This window comes from Podarcis gaigeae, assembly GCF_964106915.1.
Source record: "Podarcis gaigeae genome assembly, chromosome: 5".
Lineage (NCBI taxonomy): Eukaryota > Metazoa > Chordata > Lepidosauria > Squamata > Lacertidae > Podarcis > Podarcis gaigeae.
Genome location: NC_139681.1, coordinates 30,586,578 through 30,611,111, shown reverse-complemented (window position 1 = coordinate 30,611,111; position 24,534 = coordinate 30,586,578). Strand labels below are relative to the sequence as shown.

General features: G+C 41.4%; 1 protein-coding gene across 3 annotated transcripts; it reads right to left on the bottom strand.

Moving 5' to 3' along the window:
- Positions 1 to 213: 213 nt before the first annotated feature.
- SRGN (serglycin) lies at positions 214 to 24,534 on the bottom strand. 3 transcript variants are annotated; one of them, XM_083740634.1, is made up of 5 exons: positions 24,304 to 24,534; positions 22,967 to 23,106; positions 21,606 to 21,695; positions 3,797 to 3,944; positions 214 to 1,217 (listed from the first exon to the last, which is right to left on the bottom strand). In XM_083740634.1, the coding sequence occupies exons 1-5, from the start codon at positions 24,318 to 24,320 to the stop codon at positions 1,013 to 1,015; spliced, it is 600 nt and encodes a 199-aa protein (XP_083596760.1). In that variant the 5' UTR covers positions 24,321 to 24,534; the 3' UTR covers positions 214 to 1,012. The 3 variants fall into 3 exon arrangements, with proteins under 3 accessions (XP_083596760.1, XP_083596759.1, XP_083596761.1); XM_083740633.1 differs by lacking the exon at positions 24,304 to 24,534 and adding an exon at positions 24,109 to 24,134; XM_083740635.1 differs by lacking the exons at positions 21,606 to 21,695; positions 22,967 to 23,106; positions 24,304 to 24,534 and adding an exon at positions 9,003 to 9,353.

Here is a 24,534-nt window from a genome sequence, read left to right as displayed (position 1 = left end):
ATTATATTAGGTGAAATTGCTTGCAAAAATGTGTATATTAGAAAAAGCGTTTATACCACATTAGGGCAAATGCATACAAATTTTTGTAACAGTGTTTTTTCCCTTTTTTAATGCAAACTGGTGCAGAATTTTGGTGGTCTGAATTTAAGATGGGAAGAATGAGAAACTGACAGATTTCTCCATCACTATCCGGAATGTCATTTTTTTTAAAAAAAAGAATAGCAAACTAATGAAACTTTTGAAAAGTGTTATACAGACTAGGAAACTGTGTAGCATGGTATAATTCAAAGGACGTCCACCAAACCCAAAGCAGTGGAAATGTCTGGGTTATTTCACTGCTTCTTACATGGCCAACTCCATGGCTAAATGTAGAATGTGTCTCCAGATCATTGAGAAGCACACAAGGGCTATGGGGCACACTCTTGCTGGCTTGCCTTGGATCTGCTAAAAAGAGTGAGCCATCCCTAAGTCAAAAGCCAAGTAAAAGGAAGTGAGGCATTCGGAAGAAATTTACCTCACATTCCATTACCTAATTCAGTTTCACATTCATACCAGACATTTAGAGCACAAGGCTTCCCAAAGAATCCTGGTAACTGTAGTTTACCCCTCACAGAGCAGCAATTCTCAACACTCTTCACAAAACTATAGGTTCCAAGAATCTTTGGGGAATAGTCATGTGCTTTAAACATATGTTGTGGATGTGACCAAAGTTGCTGCTTTTTAAAAATTGTATTTCCCCCTAACTCAAATGCTATTTGAACAAATGGCTGATATGTTCAGATTCTATTTTACGACAACTAAAAATAAATTCCAAATTTTGGAAGGCGAGTTTACATCTTTAAAAAAGAGAGCGCTTGCATTCAGCACATTTTATACCAAAGAGAAGCACTAAAAAATTAAGGCATTTATAGTTTGTTTGATAGTTTTTATAACACTTTTGACTGGGTGTCATTTCACTTAATCATAAAACACAAAAGCATGCAAGAAATTAGATTGCAATTGCCATAACAGATTACAGTCTGTTATCTTGGAAAAACAAAGCTTCATCTTTTAGTTTAAACTTCAGATTTGGATCAGGTGTGATCTGGTCAGAAATAGTGGCATCATCTGTGTCAAATTCGATGCCTGACCCATATTCTTCTTCAATTTCATTTCCTGATCCATACTCATCTCCAGAAACTAGAAAGTGTTCAGGGTGGTCTTGAAATTTCTTCATTCTGAAAGATAGCCAAAGAAGAAGAAGAAGAAGAAGAAGAAGAAGAAGAAGAAGAAGAAGAAGAAGAAGAAGAAGAAGAAGAAGAAGAAGAAGTAGTAGTTATTATAAACCTTGGATATAACTTTGAAATCCTCATTCTCCGAACGAATCTTGGGAATGAACTGAACCAATTTAATGATGTTGAAATGAAGGATAGGACAGGGCTGGCCCAAGCCATTCTGGCACCTGAGGCAAAGCACAAAATGATGTGCTCCCTCCCCAGTAGGAAAGAAGTGGTAAGTGAAGATCTACATCGGCAACAAGGGGAGAATAAAGATCTACATATGGATCTGTTGCCCCAGTGCATCCTGCCATCTGAGGCAGTCATCTGGCCTAGCCTCATGGGTGGGCTAACTCTGAGATTGGACCATTTACATCAGAAATATATGCTGTGTAGCTAGGGAAGAGTGCCCTTTTACAGCCAGACATCAGGGAGAGTCTGATGAGAGTCATATTCTTCCAAGAAACTGAGAGGTGGACTCCAGGTGTTGTCGATTCTGATAGAAAGGTGGAGTAAATGTAAAAATGGAATTGATGAAACATAGACTTCGGAGGATTTGAGCTAAAATCTTAAGGGCAGAGCCCAAGCAACTTGACAGGGTTGCTGTAATAAATGAGAGGCATGGTTGCTTCATTGTTTACATATACAGCCCCACCAAGGGACGAGGGTGGCGCTGTGGGTTAAACCACAGAGCCTAGGGCTTTCTGATCAGAAGGTTGGCGGTTCGAATCCCCATGACGGAGTGAGCTCCCATTGCTCGGTCCCTGCTCCTGCCAACCTAGCAGTTCAAAAGCATGTCAAAGTGCAAGTAGATAAATAGGTACCGCTCCGGCGGGAAGGTAAACAGTGTTTCTGTGCGCTGCTCTGGTTCCCTTAGTCACGCTGGCCACATGACCCGGAAGCTGTATGCCTGCTCCCTCGGCCAATAAAGCGAGATGAGCGCCGCAACCCCAGAGTCGGCCATGACTAGACCTAATGGTCAGGGGTCTTTACAGCCCTGCCAATGCGTAGATAAAGTATGAGCAGAATGTAGATCGGGATCTATTGAAAGATTGCTGGATGGTTTGCAGTATATCCGCTAGGGTTTGACTTCCAGTAGTCCAAACATAGCAACAACTAAAAGTAACCTCCCCCCTCCATACTCTAAGTTGGGCTGTTGGAACAAAGCTGGGGAAAACTAGGGTTTTTTGCCCTAGGCTGAGCATGTACCCAGAGGCAACCTTTATTCCTTGCATATAACATCCAAGACACTGTGCTGCACCTCTATTTAGTTGACCTCAGGCTTCTAAAATTAAGCAGATTAAGCAGATTCTACAAGTCTAAGGGGATCCTACAAGTCAAGGGGACGCAGGTGGCGCAGGGGACGCAGGTGGCGCTGTGGGTTAAAGCCTCAGTGCCTAGGACTTGCCGATCGAAAGGTCGGCGGTTCGAATCCCTGCGGCGGGGTGCGCTCCCGCTGCTCGGTCCCAGCGCCTGCCAACCTAGCAGTTCGAAAGCACCTCCGGGTGCAAGTAGATAAATAGGGACCGCTTACCAGCGGGAAGGTAAACAGCGTTTCCGTGTGCGGCTCTGGCTTGCCAGAGCAGCGATGTCACGCTGGCCACGTGACCCGGAAGTGTCTCCGGACAGCGCTGGCCCCTGGCCTCTTAAGTGAGATGGGCGCACAACCCCAGAGTCTGTCAAGACTGGCCCGTACGGGCAGGGGTACCTTTACCTTTTACAAGTCTAATGCCTGCCCATCCCTAGTAGATATGATGTATCTCCCTATATGAGCCTTCCCAGGCTTTGAGATCTTGAGAAAGACTTTCTCTTAGTCCCTTCCCAGGCACGTTTGGTGAAAACAAGAGAGGGCCTTCTCAGTAGCTGCTTCCAGATTGTGGAACTCTCTTTCACGGGTGGCTTAAGTTGGCACCCTCTCTGCTTTCCATTCACTGGTAGGCAAAGGGTTTTATGTTCAGACAAACCTTTGGCTAGGCAGGGTGGGTGTTGAATATTCTTTTTGTGTTAGTGTTTGCTTTAAAATAGCTATAGTATTTTCAGTGCTGTGCTTAATATGGCTACTTGTTTTTATTTATTTTCTTAAAATATTTATATTGATTGTATATTTTTAGTTGTATCTGTTTTCGTTCATGTTGTGAGTCACCTTTGCTCCTATAATGGGAGAAAGGCAGGATATAAAGAAATAAAATAGATGGTGTTTTGCAGAGCTTCATTAGCAAAGAATAGGTCCCCACTCCACACACACCTCTGTGAAAGGAGCTTGGAAAAGAAGCAGAGGGTAATCTGTCAGGCTGCTGTAAAATGCACAGGAACGCTGCCGGGGGAAAAGGAGCAGCAATTCTATTTGCCTGTGGTTTTTTTGAATCCAAGTAATGGGGATGCAGATGTATAGTAGTTAAATGAAAAATATTTCATGGCATCAGTACAGCTGCCTAAAATCTATTGCGTTTTGCATCATCATCCTGTAAACACTGCTTAGTAAACATTGCTTAGTGAAAACTCATAATAAGTACTAAAGACAAAAGTTTTTTTTTCCTTACAGCATTGGATCAGCCATGGGAGGCAGGATCATGTTAGCACTTCCATCAGGAATCACAAAGCTTAGCCCTCGCTCTTCAATGCAATTTGCAGAACTGGCACCAGGTCTGCACCTGACCCACGCATAGTGGCCGGACTGAACAGGAGCCCCTGGTGAAAATGTACATTTGTTAGAATCAGGTATATTCATAACCCTTAACAATTAAATATCAACAGATAACCCTGCATTAAATACTAATACAGACTCCTCACATTTAATGCAAACACTGTACTTTATGGAAAACAGAACAGAAAATTCAGTATTCAAGTTCCAAACAGGGTTGTCTTTTGCCAAGGTCTGAAGGTTAGCAACCTACTCTGGATGAGTAGCTTCTCACAAATATCACTTCATGGGAAAACCATCAGTAGCTTAATATTAAAATGGGCACCTCTGAACATATATGCACAGTAACATTTAAAAATATGGAGGTTCCGAGTCAGGGAGTAACCAAAGCAGAGTTGGTGGCTGATGGAAGACACAGAGAGATCAGCCTTAAAATTCCATAGCCTCTTCCTCAGTATATTCGAATTGGCAAGTACAATCTCATACTTACCAGTTTGAAAATAATCTGAGTAAACTGGGCCTGAATACAGAATACAGTCAAACCTCGGTTGTTGAACATAATCCATTCCGGAAGCCCATTCGGCTTCCAAAATGTTCAGCAACCGAGGCGTGGCATCCGATTGGCTGCAAGAGCTTCCTGGACTCAAGCAGAAGCCGCTTCGGACATTCGGCTTCCGAAAAACATTTGAAAACCGAAGCATTTACTTCTGGGTTTTCGCTGTTCAGAAACAACAGGTATATTAATACAAAGGATAGGAAAGTGGTTTGGATAAAGGCAATAAGAATAGATTAAATCCTCATAAAGGCCCGTTTACCACTTGTGATAAATAGTTACTGCAGATGTTTCCTAGATACTTTCTGACTTTAACTCCTTCCGTTTTAGCTTAACCACATTCCAGTGCAGGCCTCCCCCCAACTCAAAGATCAAAGAAGCAGAAATAAGCATTTCAATTTGCGGAATTAAACTTTCATCCTGTTCTTTAATAGTATTAACTAATCACATAGCAAGCTTTATAGTTGTGTCCATCCTTTGTTGCTTTTTAACTTAAGTTAAAGTTATGGCAGTGTTTTTCCTGTTATACTTGCTTCAAAATTTGCCTAAGTTATTTTCCTAGCCTTCTGAAAAGCACAGACTGGTTTTATTAAGGAATATTTTTTGGGGGGGGGTAGCTATTGAAAGTTGTTTCCTGTTGACACTTTTGGATTGCTATCTTTAGCCTGTGTATAGTAGTTTCAAACAGCATTTTATTTGAGCTATTTTTTAAAAAGTGCCATAGGCAGCAGTTTAACAAGGAGATAAAAAAATCGTGAAAACTGTTTTTCATCAGCCCAAGCGGGATTCTGCACTTCTTTTGCTCAAACAGCAGCCAGTTTTTAAATCTAGGAGTGTTACAAAAGCGGCTTGTGTGTATGGCATGCTGCCTGCCATTCAAAGGGAAGGGAGGAATCAAAACATCCGCTGGGCTAGTGCCCTTATGTAAACCAAATCAGTTCTTTGGATGCCAGAGCTAGGAATGTGGAAGAAATTAACATTAAAGGCAAATCTACCTAATTCAACCTTTCCGAAACAATACATGAACTGAAAACACAGGCATCCTTCAAAGATACACTTTCCTGAATTGATTCTCCAATCAAGCAATGTGTTGAAAAGAAAAAAAGACATATACTGTACTGGACTGGGGTTTGTTGTTGTTTAGTCGTTTAGTCATGTAAAGTGTGCATTAAAAAGTATATATTGATGAAAATATCATACAATAATATATAGAGAGAAATGCTTTTCAAAAAGGTGTATATTACGCAAAATTGCATGCACAATGGTGTCAGTTAGGAGAAATTCACACTAAAATGCTGGTGAATTTTCAGTAGGACAATTTCTCCCACAAACGGATGTGGAAATGTGGAGAATTGAATTCATGATGAGGTAAATGAGAAACAGAGAATAAACTAAATTTGACAGATTTAGCCATTTCTATGGAGAGCTTAATGGTTTGAATACAAAGAGGACATATTGCCATATATGCTTACTGTGAAACGCCAAAAGATGAGCCACAGTTCGACATGTGGCACTATGTTATTATCCCAAGGAAACTTGAAAATGAGAGGTCTCACAAGTCAGACCTTCAGCATAATGATGCAGTGTAAAGTGCTCATTGTTCAGGACATCTTCCAGAACATGGTACTTTGCAATACTCTATTCCATTCTGACCATTTCCATTTCCTCTCCCTGCCAAAAGTCAGCTAGTCAGCCGGTGTTCTGTGCCTACACAGCATGCTCAGTCATCAGTCAGTCATTTGTGAGGGATCCACCCTTAGGGATTTTTAATCTGAAGATTTTGGTTTTTTTTATTTCTGCCAACCTTAAGGTGCCCCTAAGTGCTGATACCTCCCCTCTTGTGTGTGGATGGTGCCCCGTTGGCTACATAAGCACCATCACTCATAGAATGAGTTTGCTATACATCTACATTATATACTTAAGGCACATAGCTTCTGCCAAAGAATCCTGGAAACTAGAGTTTACCCCCCCGCCACTGAGCTACAGTTCCCAGCACCCTGAGAACTACAGTTCCCAGGGATCTTTGGGGGAGGCCATGTGCTTTAAATGTATGGTGTGGGGGAGGATAAATACGTCCCGATCGTTGGACTGTGAATTGCATTTCTTTTTAGCTGTTCATGTATCCTGTGTGGTAACTCCTGAGGTACAGAGCCCTCAATTTCTTCACATTTACACAAATTTCCTCTTGTACCACAAGACAACCTGAAGCCCTAACAGAGGAAGCTGAATGCCTTTTCAAACAGCTCGTTTTTTTCTTTCATACCACACACCAATCAAACAAAATCAACAAGGCGCCTAGAAATTGGCTCAGAGCAAAACAGTGTCTACATTTTCCAGCCGAGGGTAGTATACTAACGCATCCTGTCAGTGCAAACTTTCCATTTCTACAATAGAATTTCCCCTTCTCTCGTTCCTCCCAATGGTGCCCCCCAAATCTAGTGCAGGTGGTTAGTGGGACCCTTCAAACAGATTTTAGGGGGTACATGGGGGATCAGAAGGGAGAACATTCCATTACACAAGCAGAAATCCTTGTGCTGATGGACCAAACACAGGGTTGGATTCTACCCTAACTCTATAACAATAGGTTACTAGAAACAGCTCAGAGGACTTAAAAAATGAGTACCGGTATGTGGAACTGACAGTTTAATCCTTAATAAGTTTGCTTGGGTTAAGTCCCTTTATGGTTGCAGCCTTAGGGTTGAGAGTAAGCCCCATTAAACTCAGAGGGACTTTTTTCTGAATAGACCTGCATAGAATTGGGTTCCCTGGTGCATATTTGGTTATTATAATATAGAGAACATAGGTGAAACACATCTAAGGTAATATTATTACTTTATAAATCAAATATTACCTTAAAATGATAAGATATCATTTTTAATTATTATTTTCTATAACTTTCCAAATACAGCAAATTTCAAACCCATAAGTCCAAACGTACTTGGTATGGTGACTCATCCATTTACTGTCCCATGAATTTTGGGTCTTAGGTATTTGGCAGCTGTCAGTTTCATGTATTTTAACTGCAATATCACCTAATTAGGGGAATCTTCCTGCACATCAGAGGGGAACTGTAATAGTCACTCAAAACAACTCCCTGTATGACCACTTTGTGGTGAACCGTCACCACATCTATTGCCAACCAGTAGAGAACATTTCCCAAGTGTTCAAATGTAAGACTTGAGGCTTTCCCATGATTGGTTACAAGTTGTAAGTGGCATTCATCATACTCGTTTAGGATTCTAAAGCCCACTTGCACAGGCCTCACAACCCACAGCTTGGGAAACGTTGCTTTAAATTACAGTTGTACCTTGGTTCTCAAATTTATTCCGTTCAACTCCAGAAACAGTTCAAAAACAAAGGCAAACCGCGTAAGCAGCATCAGACATTCGGCTTCCAAAAATGTTCTCAAATCGGAACACCCTCTTCCGGGTTTGCGACGTTTGGGAGCTGATTTGTTCGACAACCAAGGCGTTGAACTACCAAGGTACCACTGTATCATCAATCATTTGAAAATTATAATAGCATTTTAAAGTAAGGGTGGAAACTATTAAGCTTTACTTATGAAACTTATTTCCAAATATATGTGTATGCTACCTTTACAGAGACTGGAACTTGTTGATGTTGAAAGTATTTCTTATGATTACTTTATAGCCGAATTATAATAGGTTCTACGTTCCTAATGACTAGCTGCTGCATAACAAAAGTGCAAGTACAGCAGCTTTCCCAGCTAGTACACCAAATGCATTTTCCAGGTGCTCGAACCATAATATATTGTTGTGAAAAATGGAGTTCCATTCACTGACTTGTGCACATAGGCACACAGCTCATATAGCCGTTGCATTGTAAGGTGCTGGGTAGAGGATAGTTGAACTTTTTAGCGTCCGTGACACACATCCCCCCACAGACCATACCAATGTCATTCAGTGACCATATTCCCCCCCTCCCCATATATACGTGCTCCCCAACTGCACTACTCACACATAGGAGAGCACATCATGCCTACTGAAAACAAAACAAGGAGTATTGAGCATTAAGAAGACAACCTTTTCCTTTTTTTTTTTAGCAATGCCCAGTAACTCAGTCAGCCTTCTTTAGGTCACTTTTATTTTCCTTCCCCCTGCCCTTTCTAATTTACAAGTCTTTAGAGGCAGTGTACTCCTGTGTTTGCGGAGCAGGAGCAGACACCTCTCCTTTTTCAAAAGAATAAAAGCAACACATCAGGGTAGCCACCCATGCAAAGAAATTGCTCTGCTGTAGCAAGGCTACCTCCACATTCATATGTGGGGTTGGAGTAACACATGACTGGTGTTGTATATAATGCTAATCTTAAAATCCACACGAGAAAGACATGGAGCAGCTCTGTTTTAGACAGCAATCCTCTGCACAGTTACTTGGGAGTTAAGTCCCATTGAATTCAGTAGGACTTGTTTCCAAGTAGACAGGTGTAGGATTGCACAACTAACTAGCCTTGTTTTTCCTATATCAGGCTGCGTAGCACAACAAGAAGATTACAGAAAAAGAAAAAAGAGAAAACAGCCACTTGCCGTTTTACCTTGTACTGTGCATCCCATAAAGAGGATTACACAAAGCGCCACGAAAATCCTCCCGTTATGTCTGACAAGCATCTGCATTTTGGCCTGCATGCCTCCGTTATCCTCCAACTGTCACTGTTACTTTGCAAATGCAAAAGGGCAAGGAGAGTGATTTGCCTTTACAAAAGGTTTCCAAAACCTCAAACCCAACCCATGACTTGCGTCACAACTTCCTGAGCACAGAAAAGTGACGCATCTAACATCAAAACCTGGAGCCCTAATTCTACAGCTCTCAAACCACTCAGCACAAGAAGGAAGTTGCCCAAACAAGACTGACAGGTTACAGCGCAATCCAGTGCATGGCTACCCAGAAGTAAAGTCCCATCAAATTCAGCGGGAGTTACTCCAAAGTCACTGGATTGCAGGCTTCATTCTAAGAAAACTTACAGGGGGTCTTTAGCATTAAGGATTGCAGCCTTAAAAAAATAATTTTCAGAATCTATGCACACAGCAAGTCAATACAATATAGAGTAGTTAAGGGTGCAGTTTTATAATGATAAGGGCATCTACCAACCAGTTTTATACCAACCAGTTTTATAATGGCCATATATCATAATTATAGTATTATATATAAATAATACCAAATAACAATATTGTTTTAAATGACTATATACCAGAACTATAGTATAATATAGCTATAATAAATAATACTAAATATTAGTATCTTGTTGCTTGTTTTAAATATTGTAAGTGGCTACAAGAGTTTCAGATGATAGGTGGTTTAAAGAAAGAAAGAAATATTTTAAAATCCTTCTCTCTCTTTTCTGAGCAGTAGTTATTTCTTACTAAAACTTACTAGGGTTGGTTTCCTTCACAGGGGAGAGTATAACTTTTCAGTAATTTAATCTGCAATCCAATAAACACTTACCTGAGAGTAAGTCCCATTAAAGTCAATAGAGCCTGCTTCTGAACAGAAATATATAGTATTGCACTATTTACTGCACTGTCCATGGGGCAGACACACCTAACCAAAGTTCCAAGAAGCAGCTCAGGCCATATTGGCACCATACGGATCTTATTACTTTAGTTTTCCAGGTTAGTGTCATGGGTCCTGTGGCATTAACTGGGGCAGGATGTAGCAGAGAAGGAGAAGGATACAGAGTTCAGAGATGGGGAGAGGCCAAGCAGTGAGTTGATTGATTGACCCCTTTGTTACTGGACATCAGAGATGGGGAGTGGAAACTGTCTAAGTCAATCTTACCCAACCCCTTGAGAGTGAAGTTCCCATGGTAACCAAGGAGGCTGCTGGCCAATGAATAGGGCCAGTTGAATCAGAGGCAGAAGTTGAGTTGGAGAAACCAACTCAGGCCCCATTGTCAAAGATGTGCCAATGATTGTGTTGGTGTGAACAGACCCAGCACACCCACAGAAGTGCATGCTTGCAAGTGTAGTCTTTTTTGCCTGGGACAAGAACCATGCAAATTACTCGTCCTGCCCCACTTCAAAAGTTGAGCAGGAGGAACATGTCAAATGTTGAGATAATATCTTAGCTGCTGCCTAGCCATGAATCTTAGAAGCTTATAGACTTGTGAATCATGTGTCCTGCACTTTGAACTAATGCTGATACCATATACTGATTTATTGAATAAAGCTCTCTGGTTTCCCTGAGCTGAGAGTCCAAGTACTGTGTCTGAGGGTGGGAGCTAGCACAGTTGTAATGCCAGCTCATCTGTCCCACTTTCAAATGTTCCTGTCACATTATGAAACTGTGGCTTTTTGATGGATATCTGACCATGTCACTAAATTATATATGACACTTAATTTAATTCACACTGGTGGACATGGTGTGACATCATCATACACCACTCCCCACCCTTTAAGTGTGGCATCTGAATATAGACTGCATTTTTAATCAAGACTTATATTGGCTTATATCTTGATCAGGTTCCTAAATTAAATGGGCTTAGATTTTCAAATGTTTCATGCCAGGCAGAAAGAACCTTGGCAAGAGGTTTTTCTCCTAAGACAAGGGGGCCCCATTGATTTATAGTAGAAAAACAATTCTCAAAGTCATAAAAAGGGAGAATTACATATGCTGCCCTTGCAGACTGAGAAAACACAATTAAAGGCAAGGGTAAATAGTAAAATAATACCAATGTGCCTCCCAGTAAAATGAGCCAGATCTTCTTTCTAAGGTTGAAAGGCCAAGAGCAGTGAAAAAGGCAACTGGCTTGGCTGGAGAAGAAGCTTCTTTCTATTTTATTTTGAGGCTGGAAAGGAGGGGGAAAGGGGGGAGGTGTAAACTGAAGAGGCTTCTTTTTAAAAGCTGTTTTTACTGAGTTCCTTCCTTTTTTTACTTTACAAAGGCCTTATTCCTTTTAAAAGGCTACCTATGATAAGTGAATGAAATATATTAGCTTAAATATATTGGCTTAAATGTAATTATGCAAAGGATTTAAGGAATGCTAGATTCTTATTTCATATGGTTGTAAGAGTTGTATTTATCCTGAAATTAAGTCAGCCACCAGCCTAGCCCCCCTGCCAGACAGAAGACGCCATCCAAGCACTCTTGATATATGGTTGTCAGGCATTTGTTTAGAAACTTTCAAATGAAGGAAATCTTTCAATATTGATGTGAAACTCAAGATCCTTGACATCTGTTGAACATAAAAATGTAAGATTAAACATTTGTTTTAGAAGGCAATAGGGCAAGGAGGGCAAGAGGTGAGCTGGTAATTAAGATTCCATGTAAGATATATTATTACTTATTTGTCACATATATAGCTCTTTGTCTCCCTTATAAGGGCAAGGAAGTGGGTGTATCTTTTGTGGGTGTATCTTTTGTGATTGGTTCTACCAAACAGCCAATAGGAATTTCAACCAAGCTGATTGGACAGAGGCAGCCACAGGAGGAGCAAAGGGGGCTGGATTAAGGGAATATAAGTGCTGGCCAGGATGGCAAGAGGCCAGGCCAGAGCTTGGTAACCATACCACTGAGCCTCTCATTTATTTGTCTGACAAATAAATTATTATTTTAATTTCTCTATTGCTGCGTTGAATATTTCATTCCAGCTAAGCGTTAACCACAAGCAGGGTGCTACATTTTATGGTGCCACTGTGACTCGGATAAGTGGTCTGCTGGAACGCAGCCCCTTCGCCCTACTGGGCAGGGTACAAGAGAGAGGACCACTGCTTACCCAGCGCGCACTGGTAAATTTTTCCAGGGGGAACGCAGAAGACTCGTCTGTCTGATACCCTGCTCACTGGCGGCGACGGACCGGGGGAAACAGGGAACCAACCAAGGGTAAGTGCACAAAGGGATTTTTGGCCCTCCAATTAATTAGGAGGAAGAGAAGTCTTGATCAAACTTCTGCGTCTCAGTAAGGGGAAACTGAGTACGCTAGGTGGTTGGGTACATCAGATGGTGATCTGGTGGAGGAAAAGGGAAAATTGGGAGGTAGAGTGTGGTGAAGTATCTAGCGCATTGTATGTGTGAGAAAGTACAGAGCAATCTGTAGCTGACCTGAGTGTGGAGTGGGTAGTACTTCGGTTCCCAGTGAGGCGACTCCATCTGGGCAAGGAAACTCACGAAGTGTGTGTGCGAGTGACTGAGTGGATACTTCACAGGGCCATACAATGGGAGTTGGGGGTTCAAAGGGGGAAAATACACCTCTTGAGTGTATGTTAAATAATTTTAAGAAAGCCTTCTCAGGGGCATATGGAGTCAAAATGACGCCAGAGCGCTTGAGAACGTTATGTGAACTAGAATGGCCGAAACAAAATACTGAATGGCCATCTCAGGGAACTTTTGATATAAATTTAGTAAGCAAACTTTGGTCTAACATCGCCAAAGAAACTGGAGGGTGCCCAGAACAATTTCCATATATAGATTCCTGGCTGAGCACATTAAATAAAAATCCTCCATGGATAATGGAATGCAAAGTCAAACGATGCAAATTATTGGCTGTAAAAGCTGAAGCTAGGAAAGGAATCTTGCCAAATAAACTCAAACCCATTTTTGAGGGACCAGAGGAAGAGGTGCTTCCACCTCCACCCTATGCTCCACATCGAAGGGAGCTTAATTCAAACACTCCGCCAGTTGTAACCCCAAGGCAAGAAAGTGGAATGAATAATGGGAGTGGAGTCACAGAGCTTGATTCCTTGATAGATTATGATAAATATCTTCAGGAGGCATTGGAGTCCTATAATAAAGCCCAAGCAGAAGTGGTTATTCCACCTGTGACTCCTAATAGACCTGCATCTACAGTCTCCTTTAGTGGAACAACTGATTGCCCACCCCAAACCCCTGTACATCCAAGTCCTAGAGAATTATTACAGAAGTTACAGGGAGACCTTAATCGGTCAGCAAGCAATACAGCCAGGCGTATAAAGCTGCTAAAAGAACGCCTTGGGACAAATACCATCCCCTATGATTTGAGGCCCCTAGAGCAAAGCGAAGAGAAAGATCACGTAGTAGCCCCTCTTAGAAGAGTATTTGATGCACTTGAGGAGCCTGCGCTGGTTAACGGGCAACCCGGACCACGGCCACCTCGAACTTCGACCCTGCAATATATTCCATTCACAACTACAGATTTGATGAATTGGAAAACACACACCCCATCTTTTGCAGAAAAACCTCAGGCTATGATGGACTTGGTGACTTCAATAGTAAATACTCATAGCCCTACTTGGACAGATTGTCGCCAGCTCCTAAATACTCTTTTCACCACTGAGGAAAGGAGAGACATAATTGAAAAGGCACAGATATATTTGCGTGAGCAGGCCAGAGTGGGAAATATTTTTAATATTGACCGTCATCTCCAAGATAACTTTCCCTTGGAAGATCCTAATTGGGATCCAAACAATGGAATTCATCTGGCCAGACTTACCACCTACCGCCAGACACTTGTGCAAGGTATCCGCAGGGCATGCCAGAAGCCCACTAATATGTCTAAAGTCTCAGAAGTAGAACAGAAACCAAATGAGAGTCCAGGAGACTTTTTAGAGAGGCTGCAAGAAGCCTATCGTATATGGACTCCTTTTGACCCTGAAGCCCCTGAAAACAGCAGAATGATTACTGCTACATTTGTGGCCCAGTGCGCTTCTGATATTCGTAAGAAAATTCAGAAATCAGAAGGATGGGAAGGGAAGTCCTACAAGTAAAATGGAGACTGCATACAGCATATAGGCCTCAGAGTTCAGGGAAAACTGAAAGAATGAATCGGACTCTGAAAACCCAATTGGCAAAATTAACCCAGGAAACGGGATTGGGATGGGTAGATGTGTTACCCATAACACTGTTTCGTGTTCGGTGTGCACCCACAAAAAGACTTAAGTTGTCACCTTTTGAGCTCCTGTATGGGAGACCGCCCTCCTTTGTTCAGGATATTCCAGCTGACCTTAAACAAATAGGAGATCATGTGACACAGGGACAAGTGCAATCTCTCTCCCGTGTTTTTGTTTCTCTTAACAGGTGGGCCCTCGAACGCACGCCGTGCAGCATTGCCGAGCCGATTCATCAGTTCCAGGCTGGCAATAGCGTATGGGTGAAAGAGTGGAAACGTGATCCACTTGCACCTAAATGGCGTGGACCTTACACCGTCTTGCTCTCTACTCCAACAGCGGTGAAGGTAGCTGAGGTGACCCCCTGGATTCATCACTCTCGTTTGAAGAAGTCCGAAGGCAGTTGGACGTGCAAAGGTGACCCCTCTAATCCTTTAAAACTAACTCTCTCCAAAAACCCCTGTATCTAGCCCTACCGGGAACGGGCTAGGTCACGGGCAACATTTGACGACCGGCCTGCTGCAGCCACAACCTGGAAGCTGGCTGACCTGCGCACGCCTGAAGCTTGAGGAGCGTCTGAACCAGCGACTGTGAACGGAAAGATTCTCTAATACAATTGATTGACTGCCCCCTTGTGGAACAATTATCAGAGATATTACTCATTGGGGATCCTCGGGATATATGTTTTGGTCTTGGTGGTTCCCCATTTCTGTCACTGGGGGAATTATATTGGGGCTAATAATTATTTGCTATCACAATAAGGTAATCTTTTGTGGAAGGAATGCATATACTAGACATCAACATGATTTTATTATTAATCCTGATCCCTTGGGAAGGGGAAGGGTCCTTGAATCTGACCAAATTGGCTAAATATGGATTCAGCCATGACCACAATATGTGGGTAGGTTTAGCTGAAATGGTAGCCAATGTTGCAAATAGGACCAATTGCCTTGTTTGCTCTCTTGGGCCAGATGATTCAGAGGGAGGTATGCCCTTATTACCGATACCATTAGATGCCATTGGTATGGTAAGCGAAATGCCACACCAAACAGAAATACAGAATTTCCCCGGATGGAACTCAACTAAACCATTACGAGTTATACCTGTACAAGGGGAATTCTGTGTACATAAATCATCAGATGCAGCTGATTCTCCCATGATAGGCTCTTCTCATTGTCACTATACCTGGGATTATATTAAGAATAGTCATACCTGGGCACACGGTACTACCTATCGAACTCGGAATACCTTGCCCTGTGCACCTCCTTTTATTCATGCATGGAAAGTGGTGTGGAACATAACTGTGACAGAAAAAGGCAATCTAACATACTGCACTGTGAACTCTCTACCTCTTTTGGTATTTCGCCTTCTGTACTCCACGTACCAAAAACCTCAGACCCGATGGTTGTGGTGGATATGTGGAGAATGGGCATACAAGAAACTCCCTTCCAAATGGAGTGGGACTTGTTTCTTGGGTTGGGTATTACCACCAATGTGGATTATGCCCACTAGTTCGGCCAGGCGAACACGAAGGAATGCTGATATTTCTCATATAGCAGGAGGAAGTACCCAAAGTTGGAGCGGTACTGATGATTGGCCGCCAGAGCGCATTATAGCCTATTATGATCCTGCCTCCTGGAATCCTGGTGAGCTCATACAAGGGGCACGGGATCCTATTTATAATCTAAACAGAATAATTCGATTGCAAGCAGTAGTGGAACTTGTAACCAATGCAACGGCACAGAGTTTGAGACTTATTGCACAACAGTTGGATGAAAGTAGAGCCGCCATTTTGCAGCTGAAAATGGGAATGGATTATGTACTTGCCAGGCAGGGAGGCTTATGTGGAGTCTTGAACTTGACAGGGAATGCCTGTTGCTTTAACATTTCAGATAATGGTGAGGCAATCCGTGTGTTGGCCACAAAGATGGAGAATATAGCACATGTCCCAGTACAAACATGGGAAGGATGGGATATGGGATGGCTCACCAATTGGTTACCTAATGTCACAGGACTCAAAGGGATACTATTGTCTTGCTTGTTTTTCTTGACAGTAGTGGTAATGGTTTTATGTATGATGCCATGTATCATTTCATGTTTTAGAAGTACAATTAGCAAGATGGTTTCAAATGAAACTCTACCTCATATCATGGCCCTATACAGAGCTTTACCTCAGGAATATGATGAAGGTCAAGCTATCAAGGACACTTGGGATGAAGGTCCTTGAGCTTGAAAGGGGGGAATGTGGCATCTGAATATAGACTGCATTTTTAATCAAGACTTATATTGGCTTATATCTTGATCAGGTTCCTAAATTAAATGGGCTTAGATTTTCAAATGTTTCATGCCAGGCAGAAAGAACCTTGGCAAGAGGTTTTTCTCCTAAGACAAGGGGGCCCCATTGATTTATAGTAGAAAAACAATTCTCAAAGTCATAAAAAGGGAGAATTACATATGCTGCCCTTGCAGACTGAGAAAACACAATTAAAGGCAAGGGTAAATAGTAAAATAATACCAATGTGCCTCCCAGTAAAATGAGCCAGATCTTCTTTCTAAGGTTGAAAGGCCAAGAGCAGTGAAAAAGGCAACTGGCTTGGCTGGAGAAGAAGCTTCTTTCTATTTTATTTTGAGGCTGGAAAGGAGGGGGAAAGGGGGGAGGTGTAAACTGAAGAGGCTTCTTTTTAAAAGCTGTTTTTACTGAGTTCCTTCCTTTTTTTACTTTACAAAGGCCTTATTCCTTTTAAAAGGCTACCTATGATAAGTGAATGAAATATATTAGCTTAAATATATTGGCTTAAATGTAATTATGCAAAGGATTTAAGGAATGCTAGATTCTTATTTCATATGGTTGTAAGAGTTGTATTTATCCTGAAATTAAGTCAGCCACCAGCCTAGCCCCCCTGCCAGACAGAAGACGCCATCCAAGCACTCTTGATATATGGTTGTCAGGCATTTGTTTAGAAACTTTCAAATGAAGGAAATCTTTCAATATTGATGTGAAACTCAAGATCCTTGACATCTGTTGAACATAAAAATGTAAGATTAAACATTTGTTTTAGAAGGCAATAGGGCAAGGAGGGCAAGAGGTGAGCTGGTAATTAAGATTCCATGTAAGATATATTATTACTTATTTGTCACATATATAGCTCTTTGTCTCCCTTATAAGGGCAAGGAAGTGGGTGTATCTTTTGTGGGTGTATCTTTTGTGATTGGTTCTACCAAACAGCCAATAGGAATTTCAACCAGGCTGATTGGACAGAGGCAGCCACAGGAGGAGCAAAGGGGGCTGGATTAAGGGAATATAAGTGCTGGCCAGGATGGCAAGAGGCCAGGCCAGAGCTTGGTAACCATACCACTGAGCCTCTCATTTATTTGTCTGACAAATAAATTATTATTTTAATTTCTCTATTGCTGCGTTGAATATTTCATTCCAGCTAAGCGTTAACCACAAGCAGGGTGCTACATAAGCACATGTACATATGTTTTGTTTCCCCATAATTCACCAACAAAAACAGCGGGAAAAAGCAGAAAACCAGGATACAGCCCCCAATTCCATCCCACAATTTTCTGGGGTTATTGGGGTTGCCAATTGAGTTTTGTCTGGAAGCAATTAAAACAGATATGAGCATTAGACATGCACTAGATTGCACATTTATAGAAGTGGTTTCACATTGTGTAAAAGATCACATAAGACGGGGAAATTATTAGGTAAGGAAACACTAGGAAAACAGAATACAGTACTAACACTGCTTGCGGGGGTGGGGAACCCAATGATTGCGCAGGAGACTGTTCATTAAGTCTGACAATACCCATCTTTGGTTGCATTTATTTATTTCATAGAATTTATATGCTGCTTGATTGTAGAAAAAACCCCTCAAAGTGGTGTATAAAGCTATTTGTCCCCTCACAGATACTTTTAGCTTTTTAGAGAGCATCAGAAGCACCTAGTAATTTCAGTCATTCTTTCTGCAGCAAATCAAATGATCTGCACAAACTTCTTGCCGGATAGCTGATAAGATGAACTGGAACATTCTTTTTGTAGGGTGGGGGTTAAAGCCAGACCAAGCCATTATTAGAAACCGTAGCAACTCTTTGGCAAGCCACAAGGAACATGTGAATGGGAGCAATCATTTATTTCAAGAATTTTCTCTGTGATCAATACCTTCCCACCTCCCCTCTTTCTTTTCAAACTTTTCCAGTAAAGATTAAGAGATTAAACTCTAAGGAGAGTGAAGGGATAGCTGGATAGCTCAGTTGGTAGAACATGAGACTCTTAATCTCAGGGTCATGGGTTCAATCCCCATGTTGGGTGAAAGATTCTTACATTGTAGGGCATTGGACTACATGACCCTTGTGGTCCCTTCCAACTCTATGATTCTATTATGCTTTTGCACACCAAGCAATTTCACATTTATCTGAATTCCTAAACATTTGAACATGCATCATGGTCAAAACCTCTAACAAGTGATGTTAATACCAATACACCTCAAGGAAATGGCAGGCCATACATTCAGCAGTTAAGAGTGCCTGCTGTTTCCTATTTTTATGGTGTTCTTTCGTGTTACAACACGATAATCAGCCTAAGTGGGTAGCTAGTTTGATGGAATCACTTTGTGGCTGAGCACTTAGGACACAATCTACTGCAACTTCCTTTATGTCACAGAAAGTGTTTTAACTATATCACTACCAAACTTTCCATGGAAGCTTTTGAAATGACTGAAGAAATAAAATCCACACAGAACTTTCCCACCAATAATAAGCTGGTCACTCCATCCAAACAATGTCCGCTGCCTCAAACCCTCGAGAGCCACTGTCTGCCAGTGTAGACAATACTGAACAAGACTGACAGTCTTTCACATTGATTCTGAGGACAGGAACATTCCCAAGGAGATGGGAAGAGTTGAAATCCTCTGTGTTCCATTACAGCATATGGAAATGTGAGTGATATTCTGGGCCAGTATGAGGTCACACAACAAATTCATAGCTACCTCCATATTCCATCTCATATATTCTATCCCACGTACACTTAATACAAATAGGTGGGTGCCAGAAATCTTCCCCCGTGAGGTACTGAAGATCTTAAAGCGTTGGCTGGATAGGAACCAACAAATGGAGAAGCAATGCTGAGAATAGAGGAAGCCAGGGTTCAAAATGGAGTGGGCATGCTGTGGACATCCCGGTTGGTCAGAGAGAATGGCACAAAATCATGACCACATAGGAAGCTGCCTTATCCTGTGTATGACTATGAATCCCACTATTACCTACTCTTAAGGTGCTTCCATATGGAGGCTTTATATTGTGAATGGGTCATAAAGATCTGGTTTTGATGTCTCTGTACATTCGGCACTTTAGCTTCCACAGTTTCCTGTTTTTTCCTGGATATTCATTGCTACTCTGCTTCTGGCGGTCATTCACAATAGTGAGCAGAGTTTGACAGACTGGGTTGTGCTTTATTTGCCTTTCATTCCTCCCCTCAGTTACCCATCTACAGTGCCTAGATTGCTTTGAGAGGAGAAATATGCTTTAAACGTATAGTGTGCACACAACCTAAGTCCCATTGTTTAAAAACTTGGCTCCCTTTTTCTATTTAGCCATTAATTCTCAACATAGATATAAGTAGTCAAATGAGGGAAACAAAACAAGGCTTTTAAAATAAATAATGATGATGATGATAACAACAACAACCAGAATGACATGTTTGAGGGCAGCGATAAAGTTATGACGATGTCTTCAATAAATTTCATGTCACCAGGAAATGCATCAGGAATTACACTTACGTAGGTGCTCTCAGTGATAGTATGGGGTTGTATGCCCATGTACAAAGGGTAGATGAACATAATCTTGACAGAAAGGCAAATAAGAGAGAAAATGATTAAGAAGCCATTAGAGAGACTGTTCATAAGGAGGCAGAGCTGCAAGTACATCAGAACAGAACAGAAGCATGACATGAGCACAACTGCACTCTCCCCACTTGTGACCCCCAGCAACCATATACTGTCTGACAGTGAAAGGAGAACATCGATCATGGATAGTAGCCATTGACGGCCCTATTCTCAATAAAGGGTCTAGCAAGGTTAGAGAAGGTTGCCAACCAATCTACGGTCATTTTCACATGAGACACTAAGCGCCAAACTGTAGGCATAAACTTGTGTAATAAGTAGCTCTTACTTCACAGGAAAAGCCACCTCAGGAGGAGGTGAGTGGGAACAGAGAAGTGGCAGGGGGCTTTCCCACTCATTCTTTTGTTACCCCAAATTCTCTCTCTCTCTCTTACACACACACACAAGCAACTTTTACAGCATCAGTTTCAAAGCTTTTATGGCACAAGACTTCAATCCTAAACATTCAAGTAGTATCTTGTCATTTGGCCCTAAAAAGGGCTTCCAGATGTCTTGTGCTTTGCTTTGGTCAAATGCAAAAGTCATTCAAGCAGGCCAGGATGTGGGAGAGAGATTTAATGTGCATGATTGCCAATGTAAGTTGCACATTTTTCCTGAATACTAATTTAAGCCATAGTCATAACTGTCATGTATGAGATAGCCCTAAGTTTGGAGAAAGACAGTTTAAAAATGAGTTGTAAATGTGTACTACTACAGTAGGCTCCTGGTGGAGGTGTGGGTGGAGGTGTGTTCAAAATAGCCACTCAGACAAAATCTAATCTTAACACTTCCCTCAAAGCGGTGTCTTCTTCTCAAAGATGTTGATAAATCCCTCACAACTTATCTTGCACTACAGTAGTAATCTTTTCATAAGGATAAACTGTCTTTAACCCTTTCTTCAGAGACCAAAACATAAGCACACATAGAGTCAGAAGGGACCACAAGGGTCATATTTTGCCCAATATGGGACTCGAACCCATGACCCTGACATTAAGAGTCTCATGCTCTACCAACTAAGCTATCACATTATAGCATGTATCTAAGTCATAATTATGATGACCAAAAGAAAAGAAGGCCTGTTTCATCTGTAGAACAAAACATGGCTTGGTCATTTGCAATTTTAACTCATTATTACCATGATGTATATATTCAACCACTTGGTATAAACTGGTTGTCTGTATTATCTCACTCAGTTGTATTGCCATCCCATAAAAGGCTTAACGTGTTCAATTTCTGCATAGAAAATAAGGTGGAATCAGGAAAAAGAACATTAAAGTGGAAGGGGAAACAGCAGCTCTTTAGGTCTCTAGGAGTTCCTATTGCCTGGGGTCCAAACAACTCATCAGTCACAGTGTTGACTTCCCACATTGGCCAAAAACACTGACAGGAGCAGGCAGACTTGCGCATTTCACATAAATTGCTTAGAAGGGTGACTTTCTTTCTAGGATGGTTGAGGCTTACCTTTTTTAAAGAAAAAGAAGAAGAAACGTTCAGTGTATGGGACATCTGCATGAGGCTCCATGGCACCTGTGGGTGTGAGGCTGGAAATCCCTGGAACAGAATGAGGCCCAAATCACAACTATTCAGTGACAAAGTCATTTACATACTAACTTCATTCCCCACTGGGGGAAGGCACACCTAATCAAATGGCTTTATCTATTATTATTATTGTTATTAAATACAGTCATATCAAATTCAAATTATACTATCTACAAACTATGAGCACATGCCTCTACTGACTGTTTTGTTTTTCTTAAAGTTGCATTGGAACTAACCAGATATTCATCATCTTTCCTAAATTACCACCGTCATTATCATCTAGTAGTACACAGTATCCTACTAGGAGAAACACAACATTTAGGTTAGCCCAATATACTACTTTCTTCTGTAACTTTTTCTTACACTTTGGACCAACATGCATACACTATTTTCACGCCACATGGAAAGTAGATTAAGAGCTTTGCATTCTTCCAAGGCATTAAAATTGGGAGAGAGATTTCTTTCCTGTGAATACTTTTGACTCTGCCTATCCAAGCAGGCACATGTAGCTTATTGTTGCATACTTGGGGTTATTTCACAAGTAGCTGATAATGAGCAAATAAGCATTTGCGGATTCAAAATGTTTCCCTGCCTATGAAATAATATCCAGGTCCCTGCTTACAAAATTATTTGGTTTATTTTGTTTGCCATGATTTATATACAGAAGGTTAAATATGCCAGATATAACACAAAGGCATTCTGTAATCACTGCATGCACGGTGGGGGTAAAGAGTTGCCAAAGGGTATTATGTATTTCATAAAGCCATAGATAATGTCGGGGTAGCATCTGAGATTTGTAAAATTCCAACACTCCCCCTACTTCCGGACTAGGTTCATCAAAATTATCCGGATCAATGATTCTTGTAGCACAGAAATGTCTGTCAGATAATAGAAGGAAAGGCTGAAGTTATTTAGAACAAGCAGGGATGAACAGCAGATTGAGGCCCTTCCCTTGCAAGAATCAGTGTTATTGATCTGCATTCAAAAGCAGGTCAACTACTGCAGTTCCAACACAGCACAACAGTGTGTCCTGTGTCCCATTACAATCCTGCTAAGCCTGACCCAAGGCAAAGACACAAATTGGTGGCCCCTTACAATATCACCTCTAGCAAACCCAAGCAAAAAAAAAGGTTTGAACCAAATGCTCATTATTGAGTGAGTGAGTGAGTGAGTGAGTGAGTGGGTGGGTGGGCACGCACGCTTCTTGTTGTGTTGGAGTCTTGCGGGTGGTCAGAGAACGAGGTGTTCATTTCACAGAGGAATAAAAATGTAGAAAACATTACTTGCACTACACTTGGGTTTTGGAGAAAAAGTTCCATATACATGATGCCAGATTCTTGTGATTGCCTGCCTAAGCATCTTTTGTGCAAACTGGTTGCAGAGTGGTCCTTTGCACTTACTGGGGGGGGGGGGAATTAAGCTGCTGTGGAAATGTGGAAAACTGAATTTATAATTGCAAGAATGAAAAACAGAGACAAAATGAAATTGACAAATTCGTCCATTCTGCCTATACATACTGTTACCCTCTTATCTTATAGATATTAAACAGAAATTCAGCATATGATCCTCTACGACTGGGGGTGGGGGGAGCTCAACATTGTTTTAAGCAGAAAGTTCAAAAAGCTGCAAATGTAAAAACCACAAGTAAGATGAATTAGGAAACATTTGTAAAATCAACAGCAAACAGCTGTTCCACACTGTTCCAATCTATGAAACATCATAGAACAGATGTCCTTCTGACAGAGGACACAGGCTACCTCAGTTGCATGTCTTGACTGTATAACTGTTAAACTGTCAGGGGAGATGTCAAAAGCTGTGAACATATTCCCACCTGCTTCCTCCATAATTAATATATTGACAGATATATTTTTTCCCTCTAAGAATTTATTCGCATTATAGAAGCCTGACTAACTACCCAGCAGTCAGTCGGTCAATCAATCAATTTACCAAGCCATAACATTTCAGTTTTCTGCCCAGCTGCCAAGAAAAGAAAAGAAAAGACAAAGTTAACATTTCACCACCACCACCAGCAGCAGCAGTTAAAAAAAGAAAAGCCTTCTAATGGTTCAAACAAAAGTATTTAGGTGAACAGACTACTTTTTCCTCTGCTCTCTACTACTAGAGTCTACCCACACAACCAAAAATCCTAGGGGTGCAGTCAGTATTCATTTCAAAATGAATGAAAATCTGTAGTCAACAATGGGACCATTTAAAATCATACACGTCTATTATTATTTTTATTAATAATTAAATTTTTATACCGCCTTTCATCTGTAGATCTCAGGGTGGTGCACAGTTTAAAAATACAAAATAAAAACACAAAACATTTAAGAAAAACAAGAAGAAAAACAACACAAACCAACAACCCCATGCCCCTCTAGCAAAGTCAATACGTTTACTTTTTATTATTACATTTATACTCCACCTTTCTTCCATGTTTCTCAAGGAGATATGCATTGTTCTCCCCTCCCCTTTTTATCCCCCACAACAACCCTGTGAGGTAGGTCAGGCTGAGAGGCAGGGACAGGCCCAAGTCACCCAATGAGCTTTTTAGCCAATTTGAAGCTGGGTTTCCTGAGTCCTAGTCTTAACACTTTGCATGACACCACACCATACTGACTTTTTATTATTGACCATTTGTGGGCAGGAGGGATCATCTTTCTCCAGCAGTGGCAGAGCTTCTTCTCTCAACAACTGTTACAGGGTGGCCTTCATTTTATTTACCCAGACTGCCTAGGGACTTTGCATTGTTTCCAAGGCACTGTGTGCATATAGTCATGGTGGCAAAATGGCATCCATCAGTGGTCTTTAATAGCAAAAATGAATGGGATAACAAAATAAACAGGATGGG